The sequence below is a fragment of the Falco peregrinus genome, chromosome 12, assembly GCF_023634155.1.
Source record: "Falco peregrinus isolate bFalPer1 chromosome 12, bFalPer1.pri, whole genome shotgun sequence".
In the NCBI taxonomy this organism is placed as follows: domain Eukaryota; kingdom Metazoa; phylum Chordata; class Aves; order Falconiformes; family Falconidae; genus Falco; species Falco peregrinus.
In genome coordinates this window covers 15,967,865-15,982,060 of record NC_073732.1, presented here as the reverse complement: position 1 = coordinate 15,982,060, position 14,196 = coordinate 15,967,865, and the positions used below count along the sequence as shown (strand labels likewise).

General features: G+C 45.3%; 1 protein-coding gene across 2 annotated transcripts in view; it reads right to left on the bottom strand.

The window, feature by feature from the left end:
* FGF12 (fibroblast growth factor 12) overlaps positions 1-13,714 on the bottom strand; it is a 227,726-nt gene extending 214,012 nt beyond the window's left edge. Inside the window, exons 1-2 of one of the 2 annotated variants that reach the window (XM_055817468.1) lie at positions 13,583-13,714; positions 13,323-13,471 (exon numbers count right to left, since the gene is read on the bottom strand). In XM_055817468.1, the coding sequence (XP_055673443.1) occupies positions 13,323-13,335 (13 nt within the window). In that variant the 5' untranslated portion in view covers positions 13,336-13,471; positions 13,583-13,714. Of the gene's footprint in view, positions 1-9,776; positions 9,877-13,322; positions 13,472-13,582 lie in introns of those variants that run through there. The other variant, XM_055817469.1, reaches the window with a different exon arrangement.
* Positions 13,715-14,196: the final 482 nt, after the last annotated feature.

The following is a 14,196-nucleotide window of genomic DNA, read 5'->3' as shown; positions in this document are numbered from 1 at the left end:
GCCACCAGAAAGCGTGTATTGATCAGGCCTTATCAGTAGAAAAAAATATCAGGAAATAGAAGTCCTGTGTATCCCCAAAGTGGTGCAAACAGATGAACAAGTCCTTCAGTTACAGCTAATAGAAACGCTGCATATGCAGTACAAAACGTAAAGAGGGCAGCGATGCACACTGGCATTCGATCACATGCACTTGTAACTTCATTTACCATTCAAGGTAGTTTCCATCTGCTGAGCCTCACAGCAAACCAGCTATAAAGCAGTTATGGGCTCCCAATCTTCTGCCATCCCAACAAACGTGAGATTGTAAAGCAGGTCCGGAGCTGACAGCACAGGATGAGACGAAGATGTCATGCAGCATCAGATTGGCAATTGTAACAAAACAGTGACAGTTATGTAGTCTTCTACTTCAGTCCCTTCATCTTTGTCTTTGTAAGGATGTCCCTCTGGAATACAGCACACAGATCAGTCTATAGGATACGGAACGTGTACAGAAATAGTTCTCAGACCTCTAGTTCTTCCAGGGCTTTCTGCATCATCATCTTTACTAAGGACAAGGGTAGGGCCTTTGACACACAGGAGGGACGCTACCATACCAGACTACTGCCTAAACACACAGGCCTGACAGCACCCAAGAGGAAAAAACACAGAACAAAGCAACATGGTACAACAGTGGTCACCTGGAAGAAAAAAACAAAACAAAACAAAAAACACCCAAGATGAAACAGAACAGAACCTTGTCCATCCTGCCAAACAGATCAGATGTTCTCTCATCCTTCCATAATCTTTGTCCATCATTTAGGGTGCTGCAGCATGAATGCGTGCCTCCAGACCTGACACTATGCTCTTACCTTCCATTATTAAACGCTGCTGCTTGCTTTGTTGCCAAAGTGCTGAAAAACTATGAGGATCCATCAACTAAAAATAACTGGTAAACTTTGACTTTGCTAGTCATGATGGCAGTTGGCATGGGATGAATGTCTCCAATCAAACTCATCTGAGATGTTTCAGAGAGCACCTTTGAGATATGAACTTCAGAAAAAGGAAGAGGGACACTAACAGCACCCCACTAGGCTACAGGTAAACAGATGCTTTAGCAGTGAAATGGCTCAAAACCTTTTGGATTAGGAGGAGTAAAACAAAACACGTTCATTCAGCAGCACAGACAGGGTTTAAAAGTGATTTCAACACGTGGAAAGTCAGAGGCAGGATTTAACCTTGAAACCCTGCTGCTCTGTATCATGCACTGCCTTATCACCAACCAGACCTTCCAAAGCCCCCAGGCTCCCTGGCCAACACCACAACGCTGAGATCTGGATCCAACTGATCGCAAACAGCAAATGCTACCCAAACAATGTCTCAGGGTAAGACACTAAAACTAATTGGGTTCCTAATACAACTCCTACATAAGGTAATGAAGGCACCCAGCCCCAGAGCATACACAAACATGTACTGTCCAGGCACCAGCCAACCCCCATTTAACAAAGTACAGAGCCATACTGACATACACTCCCCATGCACAGTAACTCCATTAACCAGAGGCTTCTGTAGCCCTTCTCCCATCCTAGAGTACCGAGATAAGGGGTTGAACCCAGGTGATTTACAAGCTGGTGTCTTGAACTTGGCACAGCTGTGTGAAACTGGCTCTCCATCCCCACACATTTTTGCCAGCAGGGCCTGAGCAGAGTGCCAAGGGGTTTCTTTTCCAGAGGAAAAGCTGATTTATTGCCTCATGTAGCTGTAACTAGCCCCTCCAGGAACAGGACCGACAGTCCAACAGGTCTCTCAGCGAAAAAGAAGGATCCAATACCAAACCCATCCAGGTTTGTCTTATATCAAGGGAGTTGACTGCCCATGCTTTGCTATTTCTGGATTGCTCTATCATCACCTGGGATCATAATTAGAGACAATCTGATTGCATTTTTCCCTCAAGGAGGGTATGTGAGCTTTTGAATTCATTAGACTCAGGGCATTCAGCAGCCATTGGCCAATAGCCACCTTGGTCACTATTTCTGGTACCCTGCAGCATCACTATAAATATATATAGTTCATAGTTACTGGTGCCAACTGGGGCTATTCAGGCACATGGGGTGATAACCACATAGTTTACAAACCAAGACAACACTATGAGTGATGCTTTTTTAGTAAAGGTACAAGATATTCCACCCAGGTGAGGCCAGATCAGCCATCTTCATGGAACTAAATTTCACACAGCCTTGCAATGCATTTGAGCCAGTAACCATGGGCAAAGTGTGGGCAGAATACTTGCAGCTGACATTTTCTGCATAGAAATACCTGAAGCAGTCAGTTGTAACACACAATTTCATGACCAGTTCTGCCCCAGGAAATTCCAATGAAAAATATAAAGTTTTAAATGAAGCATCACTTTTTGTTCTGTTTAAAATTAGATTTGTTCTAGAATTTTTTTCCCCAAAGAAAATAATTTAAATACAATTTCAAACTAAAACATTTTACGTAGGACTGAAATTCAGTATTTTTGAAGAAGAATATACAGGCTTTCCTGGCTATATGGCTGTCCTTTGCTGGCAAACAGCGCTATTTCTCTTCTACAGAGGAAGTTAAAATGGAAAGCTGGGAACAATCATTTTGTTCCATACTTCAACAGACAGAAGAGCTATAAGGTTGATTAGAGAAATAATACAAGAACTAAAAACAATGATAAAGCTTTACGATCCATATGTACCTGCATCTGGAAAGGTCTTAAAAGCATCCCATGAAATCCACAGTCCCTCAGAGATCAGTAAGAGTTGGCTACAGCGATACCTCCTTACAAAAACAGCACACAGTAGAATTGTTTAGCTGAAAAACATGAGTCTTTAGTCTTGGTTGTACTGTTCATAATACCGCAGGCATTGATAAACTCTCACGGATCCAAGGCAGGAGCCACCAGTAACTGCAGAGTTCAGGAAGCCCTTGACTGGCCTGAATGGTAAGAAAAGTATTGGATTCAATCTGATTCAGCACAGAAACTTCAGGAAATGGGATTTTCTACAACATAGGAGACCTGATTTTTAGGTAGCTCCTTTGCAAACAGGAGGAAGAAGAGGTAGACTCTTACTTCTGTGTTCCTGACAAGCAGAGGACAGCCCAGAAGTGTCACATATTGTCTATTGCTAGGCTGCTGACTGCCCCTAAGGCTGAAGAGAAGCCCCTGACACTAAGAAGAGGGATGGCCCACAGGCAGGAAAACTGCAGAAGACAAAGCCTTTACACATCTGAGAACCCAGAAAGAACAGCAAAGCACCAAACACCTCCTGGGTGCCCCAGCCAGGCTTCAGGCCAAAGTCCAACTTACAGAATTGATAATAAGGTACAGGGGAGGGCCAGGAGTGGGACATGTCCACCTCCATGGTCTTTCCTAATATTCTCCAAGCCAACAGCCCACCACCACCACTTTCAAGATAAGATGGAAACCTGCATTCAGGACGCACTGTTTGGTTTGGATGACCAAATTGCTGTGCAGCTTCTGGGTGATAAAGACGACTTCAGCAAGACAAGAACAGTAAGGTGGCTGTACACCAGCCTTGCCTTTGAGATTACCAAATACAAACTCATGCTCCACATGAGCATAAACTCATTTAAGTGGTGGTGATGCTCGCTTTATCAGTGCTGGGATTCAGCAAGACTTTTCTGGACTCACTGTTCCTGAAATCCTTTAAATAAAAAAGTAACTGCCTGTGTTTTCATATGTATAGCAGTGTGTCTATAACAGGCCATCAATCCAAAAATTCCTACCGTTCAACTGACTTGCGCAGCACAGAGCATTGCTTGCACAGAAGATCCCCATGCATGCAAAGCTCAGCATCGGCCTCAATACCTTGTTCTCAGTTTCACAGACAGCAGAACACAGGGCTAAATTCTACACTCAGTTCTGCCATCGTCAACCTTAGGGTGATGCCACTGAAAGGACAATATAATCAAACTCAGTTATTTCTTACTATAAATAGTTAAGATTTTAAACACATTGTGTTCTTTGTCTCTATTTATTACCCGTGGCTGCACACTTGCATTGCTTCAGTATGCCAGGCTTGTCCTCACTGTTTCTGGGAACCTTCTAATCAAAGGAGGTAGAAAATTCAACCCTAGCTTCTTTTTTTTTAAAAAAAAAAAAAAAAACAAACCTAAATTAAAACACAACAACAAAGTCTTACTGTTCCTGGATGTTGATTTTTTTGGGAGGTGAATGCACTATAAATACAGTTTAGGAAGCAAAGCCTGAAATGCAGGTTACAGAGAGATGAATTATGCAAATAAAACTGACAGGTGATTCTAGATATCTGGTACTATGTTCAGTAGTAATGGCAGAAACATGTCTTAGCACAGAGCCACCTGTTATAAGTGTAATTAATAGTCATTTTTAAGGTGGGGTGGATAATGTGACTTCTGAAGATACTATATAGCACAGTTGCTAACAAAAGCCTCAAAGCTATGTAATTTGTACCAATAAACTGCTTTCAAAGTGGCAAGAAGTAAAAGGTAATTAAGCTGTTAACTGTTTGTTATTTTAAAATCCCCTCAAACCAATATAAAATTTCTTTAAACCTTTACTACTTTTTAAAGTAGCAATAATTAAGGTCTAGAAGCATTTAAGTAGGTCTTACACCATATAATCAGTATTATTTCCATTGTGTTTTCAGGGAGGTAAGGCATTAGAGACCTGGCCTTTGCCTACTGACCAGATGATGCATTTACCTACACAAGTGCAAATCCAGAGTAGCTCCACACACTTTATTTAAAATCTTGACTGGAAAAGATGACTCGGGACAGTGATTTTTAAACTTCTCTGCTGATTTCTCCCTCATTTCTCATATGGCAACAAAATGGCTACAACTTGCAGTATGTAATTTCTCCATTGGGACAAACCGATAGGAATAAAAAGTTTGAATATTAACAGCTGGCTTCGACAATGCAATTATTTGACAATGTATGATACTGGTTAAGTCAGTCTCAGAATACCAGAAGGGCTGGTCAATACTAAAAGGGAATATGAATTTAAGGCTAGAAAACATTTGAAAAGCTCAGATTCAGCCTTCAAAGAGATCAAATAAGCTGGAAATATTATAGAAAGCAGGTCTTGCTGAGGAAGCTTATTCTGCTGTCAACTCAGTTATGCTGCAATGGCTTGTTAGTGTCAAATTAGCAAATCCAAGTCTTCCTTTATGTACAATTAATTTTTAGCCTCCATATACTAGAACGTGCTGGATTCTACATTTTTGCTCATTTTGTGGACATGACTGCTGTTTCCCTGTCACTTAAATGCTAGTGGCTCCAACATGCTGTAAGAGACTGAATTTGGGGTTATTCTGAAGTGGCAATGAAATGGATACTCTTGCATCGTAGCAAGCACAGCGTGTGCTTGTGCTTAAGTAAAGAATGAATTCCAACTGTATGTCTCTTCCTAGGCAAAGTTTCAGAAAACTAACCTGAATCTCAAAATAATATCACCTATGATGAAACAGTAATTCTGGACATCTGGAATATTTTGGTGTTCTGTGTTTGGTTTCTTACCATTCTAAAGCCACGGCTGCAAGATATTCTTAACTGAAGGACCGGCAGGTTTTAAACTCACTAAAGCTTTTCCCCAAAATAGACATTCCAGACTGCACATGAATAAAGGATGAAGCTCCAAGGGCTGTCCTTCAAAGCAGAAGTTTATTCCACTTCTGAATTTCATACAAGTTTGATCTTTCATACTGCACAGACACCTGTAATTCTCTCCCACCCAAAAAAAAAAAAAAAAAAATCACAGCCAAATTGCAGCCACAACATCTGGATCCAGCCTCCTCAATGCCTCAAGTAACGATAAACAGTCAGATATGAGAGGGAGGTAAAGACCAGTAATGTGAGTGGGAGGAGGAAGAGGCAGGATACAGAATTCAGAACCAGATTTAGAGCTCAAGCTCCTTGTCAGGGTTATGTCAGACACCAGCATCAGCTGGAAGAGACCTCAAGGTCTCTAGTTCAACATTTGCTTGAGTAGACACTATCACAACACTTGAGCATGCCCATCCTACCAACAACCCTTGGCTGGCTGTACTTGGAGAGCAAAATACAAATTAAAAAATCAGCAATAACACTTTATGTTGAAATAAGTATGGCATGAGACTTCGCGACCAGACAGGCTTCAATCTTCCTCAAGAGGTCTTCTTGCTTGTCAGCCTCTTTTGAGGATAGCATTTAATTCAAGGAAAGTGTTTTTGCATTAATAATACATTCTCAATGACTGAGAAGCAAAGCAAATTTCCCTCATTATACCAACACAACATTCACCACTTTACAGCTTTTCATCATAAACCCTCCAAGCAGCTGAGTTCAGTAAGTTAACGTTACCTATTAAAGGCTGACAGTAGGTAAAGCCAGTCCAAACCAGCTTCCAAAAGAGGGGTGAAACACAAGCAGAAGGAGCACAGATCAAAAAAAAGTGTCTTTCAAGTTAGAAATGCTATTTCATACTTCCCCGATTTCTTGCTGTGCGCTTGCTATTAAAAATAGCAAGCAAAGCACCTTACTTCTGGAAGTTCACAGCCTGATGCATACACAGCCCTCCCTCGGCCACGAGCCTCAAGGCACGCTGCAGTATTGCTCCCGCACTCTATTGAGCGGTCATCATCTCAAGCCACAAGATCTCTACTGAAACATGACGACACCATAACCAGTTTAATTCAATCTGAAGAAAAAAGCCGTAGCTTTCAATGTGTATCCTGCATAAGCATCAAATCATAGGGTTCATCCAAATCTGGGACCTGGGAGAAGAAACTCAATGAATTAGCGTGATGATTTGTACTCTTATTGAGTATAAAGAACACTTCAAAAAAGCAGGGATATAGGAGCTACAGAAAAAGGGAACGTCCTTGTATCACTGACAGGAAAATAGTAAACTCTTCAATCATTTTAGTGTACCAGCGTTATTAAAATCTTTATATGTCGAGTGAAAACATTCATTATTATGCCCATCAGGAATATTTTTCATTGTCAAATTACTTTTTACCATGCTAATAAACACAAAGCTTTGCATGTAAAAAATAATCATGTTATCTCATTTATAGGTCAGAAGACACAGACAAAAATAGTTTCTGCAATTCTCCTTAAATAACTAGCTTTTGCATATCAAGTTTTATATGGCACATTAGAAATGAATGCAATTAAGACAGGATTTGAACAGCTGAATAGATAAGGAAAGATAAGAGCAGATAAGAAAAATCTTGCAGTAAGCTAAGCCTTTTGAAAAAAAATGCTTTGAAAAAATCAAGTTCATCTTTTGAATTTTCTGGACCCTGATAAACTAAGGATGAAACAGCTGTATGCAGGTCATTACTCAAAGTATCCACAGATTATGTTTCCAGCCATTAGACATATAAATGGTATGTTAGAAAATACATTAAATAAATAATCTTAAATTACTCCAGAATTTTATTCAGATTAAATGCAACCTCCACAGCTCCCATGTAACTTGTGGATGCGGGGTGGAGGAATTTGTCTGCTGCATTTTGTTAATAACCAGATTACTAAATCTTCCCCCCACTTCTATAACATTCAAGCCTGTTACTAGGGTCCTCTTTCCCCCTTTTTTTAGTAATGTGGTAAGTTTGTAGGTAGGAAGGAATATGAGCACGGCCACTTTTCCGTCCTCATCATGAGGTCCATTAGAGCACAGACACTTTCCTGGGTACCGTGTCTACAACCTCCAGCATCAGATAGGCTTGGGTCATTCTCCCATCCAGAACCTGAAGATGGATGCCTCTGGTATTTCAGCAGCTACCAACTAATTTTAATAAAGGTATTAGACCGTTACCTGCTCTTGTTGGTGGCAGCACAGGTTTGCTTATTTGCTAGTCCCACACAGCAACCTGAACTCTTACCATCTTTGAGCCCTCCCAGAACACAGTCGTATTTGTTTTAATTTTAATGTGATTTCTAATGTAAGAGAAACAGACTTTCATTTGCTTTCTGAAAGACATTAAAGAATGCATGCAGTGCTAGCTTAGTGCCTTACGCTCCCCTTCCTGCATCTTTCAGTGGAGGCTGTGTCTGAGGCACAGGACAAAGCAACCCGCGCAGTACCCCAGTCCAGCCTCAGGGATAAGGTGCTGAGGGGTCAGGCAGCCGAAGTGTTCCCCTGCTATATAGAAAACTGGTACCTATACAGAGATGCATAGCCTAGGGCGTGAGGGAGATACTAGAAAAGTCAGGCCATTTATTTACATCCCCAAATGTGCTTCCCCGAGTCAAACTTCAGGCAGCCAGTTTGAGAATGCTGGCTTCAGTAACACGTCCTGTATCTCACACTGCACATCACTGTGAAAGACAGAGAGCATGCAGCTACCTCCTCTATGGAAAGTGAGCTGCTCAGAGAAGCCTCTGACCACCTTGAGAGAGATGCAAGCATTCCCCAAAAAAGGGAACAGTTTCATAAGAAAAGTAACCGTGCCACTACTTGGCTTACATTACAAAGAAGTAACCAGGATGACTTGTGCAACCCAGTCTTTTCCAAATCAATCTGCATTACTTAAACACACATCTTCAACAATATGTGCTGCACTCACCTCTAAAATGCACAACGTGTCAGGAAGATGCATGATGAGGAAGGTTTTGACATGAGCATCCCAAAGAGCTTCAGAACACAAGATACAGCTGGGATCACTAAGATCTTTCCTTTGATCATTGAAGAAAGCCATGAAGGTGGGACAGTGCACAGCAATCTCCAGAACTGTGTGTTCTCACTTGCCACCTTCTCTCACCTTGTCCACAAAGCCCGTCCACAATCCTAACATTCATCAGCTCTTGTTGGGTTTTGATCACAGGTTCAAGGTGAAGATCCTGTCCTTTACAAACATAGCACGCAGACAGCTGCGCAGGGAAAGCTGGCCCAGGAAGTTTCAGGGCAGCTCTGGCAGGGAGAGATGGATCAAACCACCTTGGCCATCCACATATCCACAAGACAGTAAAATGCAAAGAGCTCAGACCCGTTTGCTAGTCCCAGGAAGGGCAACCCTGTGCCCTAAGTAATCTGGATCTTACTGCTGTTTTACAGGAGCCCATTTAAAGACCTGAACATTGCATGTCGGTGAATGACAGCACCATGGCTTTTCTGCAGAAGCAAAAAGCCTGCTCCCAGCCTTTGTGACTGGAAAGAAAACATGACTCAGATAGCACTACCGTGGCAGCACCTGCCTGGGACAGTCACTCTGCAGAGATGTTCTCTGCATTCATCTCCTCAAAGCACTGATGCTTTGGGACTGTCCAGCAGAAGAGCTGTAAGGCTTCTACCACGCAGCCTTCTGAGCACGAGGATGATGTTCCTGAGGGAAGACCCACCGCACAGAAGATGTCTTTCCAACCTGACACTGCTATCCAATAGAGCGGGACCATGGCTCAGAGGACTGACAAGAACACCTCCAGATCTCAGTGGGGTAGCCAACAACATGCTTTAGCTTCGCTGTCCCAGTAGACAAGCCCTGCTGTGTTTCTGAGCTAACAGCACGCATCCTGTGCTGTCAGGAGCCTGCCCTGCACCCAGGTGATGAAACCTCACCAGGGCCACCAGCGCCCAGCACTGACCTCCAGGGAGAACAGAGCACCAAGAACTGGCTGGGCCCTTGCAGAAGAGCCCAGCAGGCAGCATGGCCCTGCCCCCCCATGGAACATTGACACATCCAGTCACATCCCAATCTCCACCTCAGACAAAACAGTAGTAATATTCCTCACTGCCAAAAAGAGATTTCCCTGTGTCTTCAGGATTACAGAAAAGAGTATAGCACCTTCGGAGGAAGGGAGCTCTCCCTGCAGCAAGGCTAACCTGCAGTCCCTCTCCGCTCCATCCAGAAGCCCAGGGATACATTCCACACTGTGCAGCTTGCCTCTTGCTTGGTTGATTTCTTTCCTAGCCTCCGAGTCTGAACATCACTGTGTGACGTTCCATCCCCTGCTAAGCGTCTAACTGTAACTGAAGAATCTGGCAAGTGACCAAGTATCCTTTAACCTCCACATTAACTATTGTTAGCTTTGGCAAAGCCCAGCTTCTGGGATGCCTGGTGTGGTATCGCTTACTGCTGCAGCCTACAGAACTGCTGTAGTGGTGAGATTCAGAAAACAGGGATCAGGTAGCAGATGCAAAGCAGTCCTCACCCACAACGCCCTCCCTTCCTCCATTGCCTAATGGGCTTTGGGAGTAGCTACAACTTTTAAGCGTCTCACTGCTGCAAAAGGTTTGGAGGCAGTGAATGTGCAAAGTCAGTCAAAGAAGCTGTAAGTTAGATGAGGCCAAATGTTACTTTTAGATCACCAAGATGTGTTGGTAACATTGCAGCTCCATAAAGTGCTGCTACTATTATTAATCTTCTTGGAGTCAGGAAGAAAGATGTTCATGTCTAGCCAGGTTTGACTGTTGGAAGAAGGCACCGGCTCCTCCTCAGCCCACACCAGGACCCTCGTGCTTGCACTCTTACTGCAATAGTCCTAACAAGAGTAAAGTCTTTAGACCTGCACCCCACTGCACAAAAACTAGGATATGTCCTTTCATTCTCATGAATGAGTCCAATCAGTGCAATCAGCTATGGCTGCTCTGAGCAGCACTTGAGATAAGTCTTCAGCAATTATTTTTTTTATTTTTTTAACAGAGGACTGCAAGCTTTGTAAAGCATCAGCACCAGCCACATTCAGACAACTAAGTCGTCCTGGGATGGCAAATCCTAGGCAGAAAAGTCCACAGCAGTCACCAGGAACAGCTGAATTCAGGGACCAGAAGGTAGGTTTTCTTAAACAGACTTTATGTTGCTTAATATAGCACACACTCTTCCCCAGTATCTGCATAACGCTGAGTTTGAAATGTTCTAAGATTTGCACCAAGGAAGACTGGAGGGGTGGGAGAAGGGCTGCAGGAGGAAGCATTTCAAAAGCAAGTGATGACTTCAGTGAAACACTGTCTACAAGCAGCAGTCTCATAAAACAGGACTTGCAATGCAGAGGCTTGGTTAGTAATGAAAATAAAATGTAAACAAGTCCTCAGTAAGGCAATGCAGTTGCAAGTCCATCTAGGATTAATCATAAAAGCTGAAGATGTGAAGGGCTTAGGCTGGCCCATACCTGCCCTCTGGGGAGACATCCTGCATTGTGCCTTGCTATATGCGTACACAGAATCAGTCCATTAGATCTGCACATCATAGGCCTTCTCAAGCTACTCCAACACTAAGCGAGTTTCAAGGATTACTTCAGTGCCAACACAACTGGATTCCTGCTGCGAGCAGACTTCTGCCTTCTAGTTCTCCCATTGAGATGCCAAAGTTGCTTGTCTATTGCCTTTAAGGTCATCTCTACTTTGGAGCTGTCCCGTTCTGGTGCCTTGATTTCTGCTGGGTTTGCTCTAAACATCCCTTTTTTCTGCACAGGTAGAGGAAACCCAGGGAGTATTTGTTCCCCACCTCCACCTCATCAAGGAAAATCTCTGGTAAGAGCAAACTGCTGAGATTTATTTTATTATTTTCTTTTCCCCAAAGATTACAGTGTAGTGACTCTTGGCGTTGTCTCACCCCTAATAACCTTTTTGCCAAAGCCAAGAGCCTGGGAACACAGGCTGCTGTGCAGCCCATCTCGCAACTAATGAACACAAGTACCAGTGGCCCAAAAGGCTGCCTTGTTCAGCTGCTCATCGCCAACTCAGGCAGTGACTGCACCGTAACAGCCACTATCTGTTTTCACAAGATAGTAATCAGGTGATGCACTCTCAGGTGGTGCTTCTGCCACCAGCTAGCTGGACCCTTTTTCTTTCATTTTACTGCAGATGTTACCTTTCTGCCCCCTGCCCAACCCCAGCTACACGAGCTCCATCATAAGTTCCACAGAGCTTTTTGCCTGCTTGTGTAGTGCATGACAAGGCACATAACGTGTTATACGAAAGTCACAGTCTATTTGTTTCGCATCAAGTCATGTACCAGTAGGGCATCCAAAAAAGTAAAGGTGTCCCGTCTCAGGTTAACTGTGAAAACAGTGTGGATAATCAAGAAAAATAGTGATGCTAACGTGACTGCTGTAAGCTTCTCACCCAAGTCAAGTCTTTGCAGGTGAACTTTCTTAAAAGAGGTACTTACCTGTCCTCAAACCCTGTTAATGCTATTGATCACTGTCCACAAGAATCTGTACTTTATAGGACATACTGCCTCCATATGATTGAAATAGCTTCCTTCCTTAATCAGCATATAATCAGATATTCCCACACAGGAGAACTATAGCCCTGATTGACAAGACAGTTACAAAAATAAACCTGAGGTTTAAATATAGCTTGCTCAACTCCCTGGAAGGTATGTAGTATTGTGTTATACAAGTCCACCGTCATTTTCCTTGAATTAATATAGTCCATATTCTCCCCCTGCCTTGATCTCTATCAATTAAACAGCCACCAGTTTTGTGTTATACAGGAGAGCTGGCAGCTAGGGTTAGGTGGGAATGGCAACAGCAACTAGCCTTCCCTCTGCATGGGCTGACTTACCATCAATACTTGCTTGGCAATTAACACACAGAGATTTTGAGTTCATGTACCAGTTGAATGTGTGATGTCTGATGCAACGGTAGAGGTAGATAAGTAAATAAGCGGGCAGGACTACATAGCTATGTATGGAAACAAAATATACATGCCCAACATGAAGGGATATATTTGGGTGAGCTCTACATCTCTTCGTATGCAAACATACGAGATAGAGGGAAAATCATTAAATATTGCGTGCCTTTCTGGGGTGGACAGTTCAATAGCACAATACTCGTTGCATTTGCCCCAATCTATCAGGATGTTCTGATGTGTTAAATATGCAACGTAATGAGGGCAGAGCTCTACAGCCCTGTTCTTCTCGTTTCAGAAAAAAAACCTGATTTTTTTTTTAAAAAAAACCCCACCATTCTAATCACGAAATGCTTTTCATCTCTTAAAAACCTCCCCATTGCTGACTGACTGAAAAAAACATGGGACAGACCTCATATTTATTATGCAAATCCTTAGCATTAAGAAAACAAATCACCAACTAACATCTGTCTCACCCTAAAGGGAAATAAATAAATTATAAAAAAAAAAAAAAAAGGGACCACAAACACACAGCCCAAACCACCACCCTTCGCCACACTCCGCTACGCCACCGGCCGAATACCACCCGCTGGCGTGGGAAGGGCAGCGCCTCCCCGAGCCCGCTTCCCTGCCGGTGCTGCAATGTACCTACCACAGCGGCACGGCACGGCACGGCACGGCTGCTCCCGGCCCCGTGCCGCGCTCCCGGCCCGGCCACTGCGGTCCTTCCGCCGCCCCCCCCCGCGCCCCGACCCACCTTTCCCTTCCATCGCGGAGCCTTGCGGGCGCCGGGAAGTTGCCGGAAGACGCGCTGCCTCCTCAGCCGAAAGCCCCGAGAGCCCGGCGGGCAGAGCCGGCCGCCGCTGCCTGCTCCGCGGTGGGGACGGCGCCGACACAGCCTCGGAGCTGCAAGCAAGCAAGCGGCGGGGGAGACGGCGTGAGCCGCCGGGCCCCCCGCACCCCCGCCACGGGGGAAGCGGCGCGGAGCGGAGCGCGGCCGCGGGGGGAGCGCGTTACCTGGGCGCCGGCGGGAGCTGTCCCTGGCGGAGCGGTGCTGCGGGGGCGAGTGGCTCCGCGGCCCGCCGCGCTGCCTGGCACCGCCCGCATGCGCGCCCCGCCCGCGCCCCGCCTCCGCGGCCCGCACCGCGGCACCGCCGGGCCCCCTGCTGCGGGCTCCGCGGGGCGCGCACGGGGAGCGGCCGCACGCCCCGGCCCCTCGCCCCGCCGCCCGGCCCGTCGCGTTACGCAACGCGGGCGCCAGCACCGCCGGCCCGTTGCGGGAGCCCCGCCGGGGCGCCCCTTCCCCAGGCGGGCACGACCCGGGGGCGGCATCTGTGCGGCACGGCTGCTGCAGGCACCGGGGCCGCTGCCCCAGGTGGTGGGTGCGCCGCCAGCCCCCCGGACCACTTCCCTCAAACCGGCGGGGTCAGGGGACCACCGCGCTCGCCCCAGCCTGCCTGTGCCGCTGAGCCCACAGCACCTGCAGACATGGAGAGGTTCTCTTCCCAGATGCCCAGTCTCAGGTTCAGGCCTTCCCTGGCTGTGTTTTTTCAAGATTAATTATGCTGATTCATAAAACATCCGCCTCACGGCTAGTTTGTGCTTCTCTGCTTTTGCATCCAGCCCCTGGA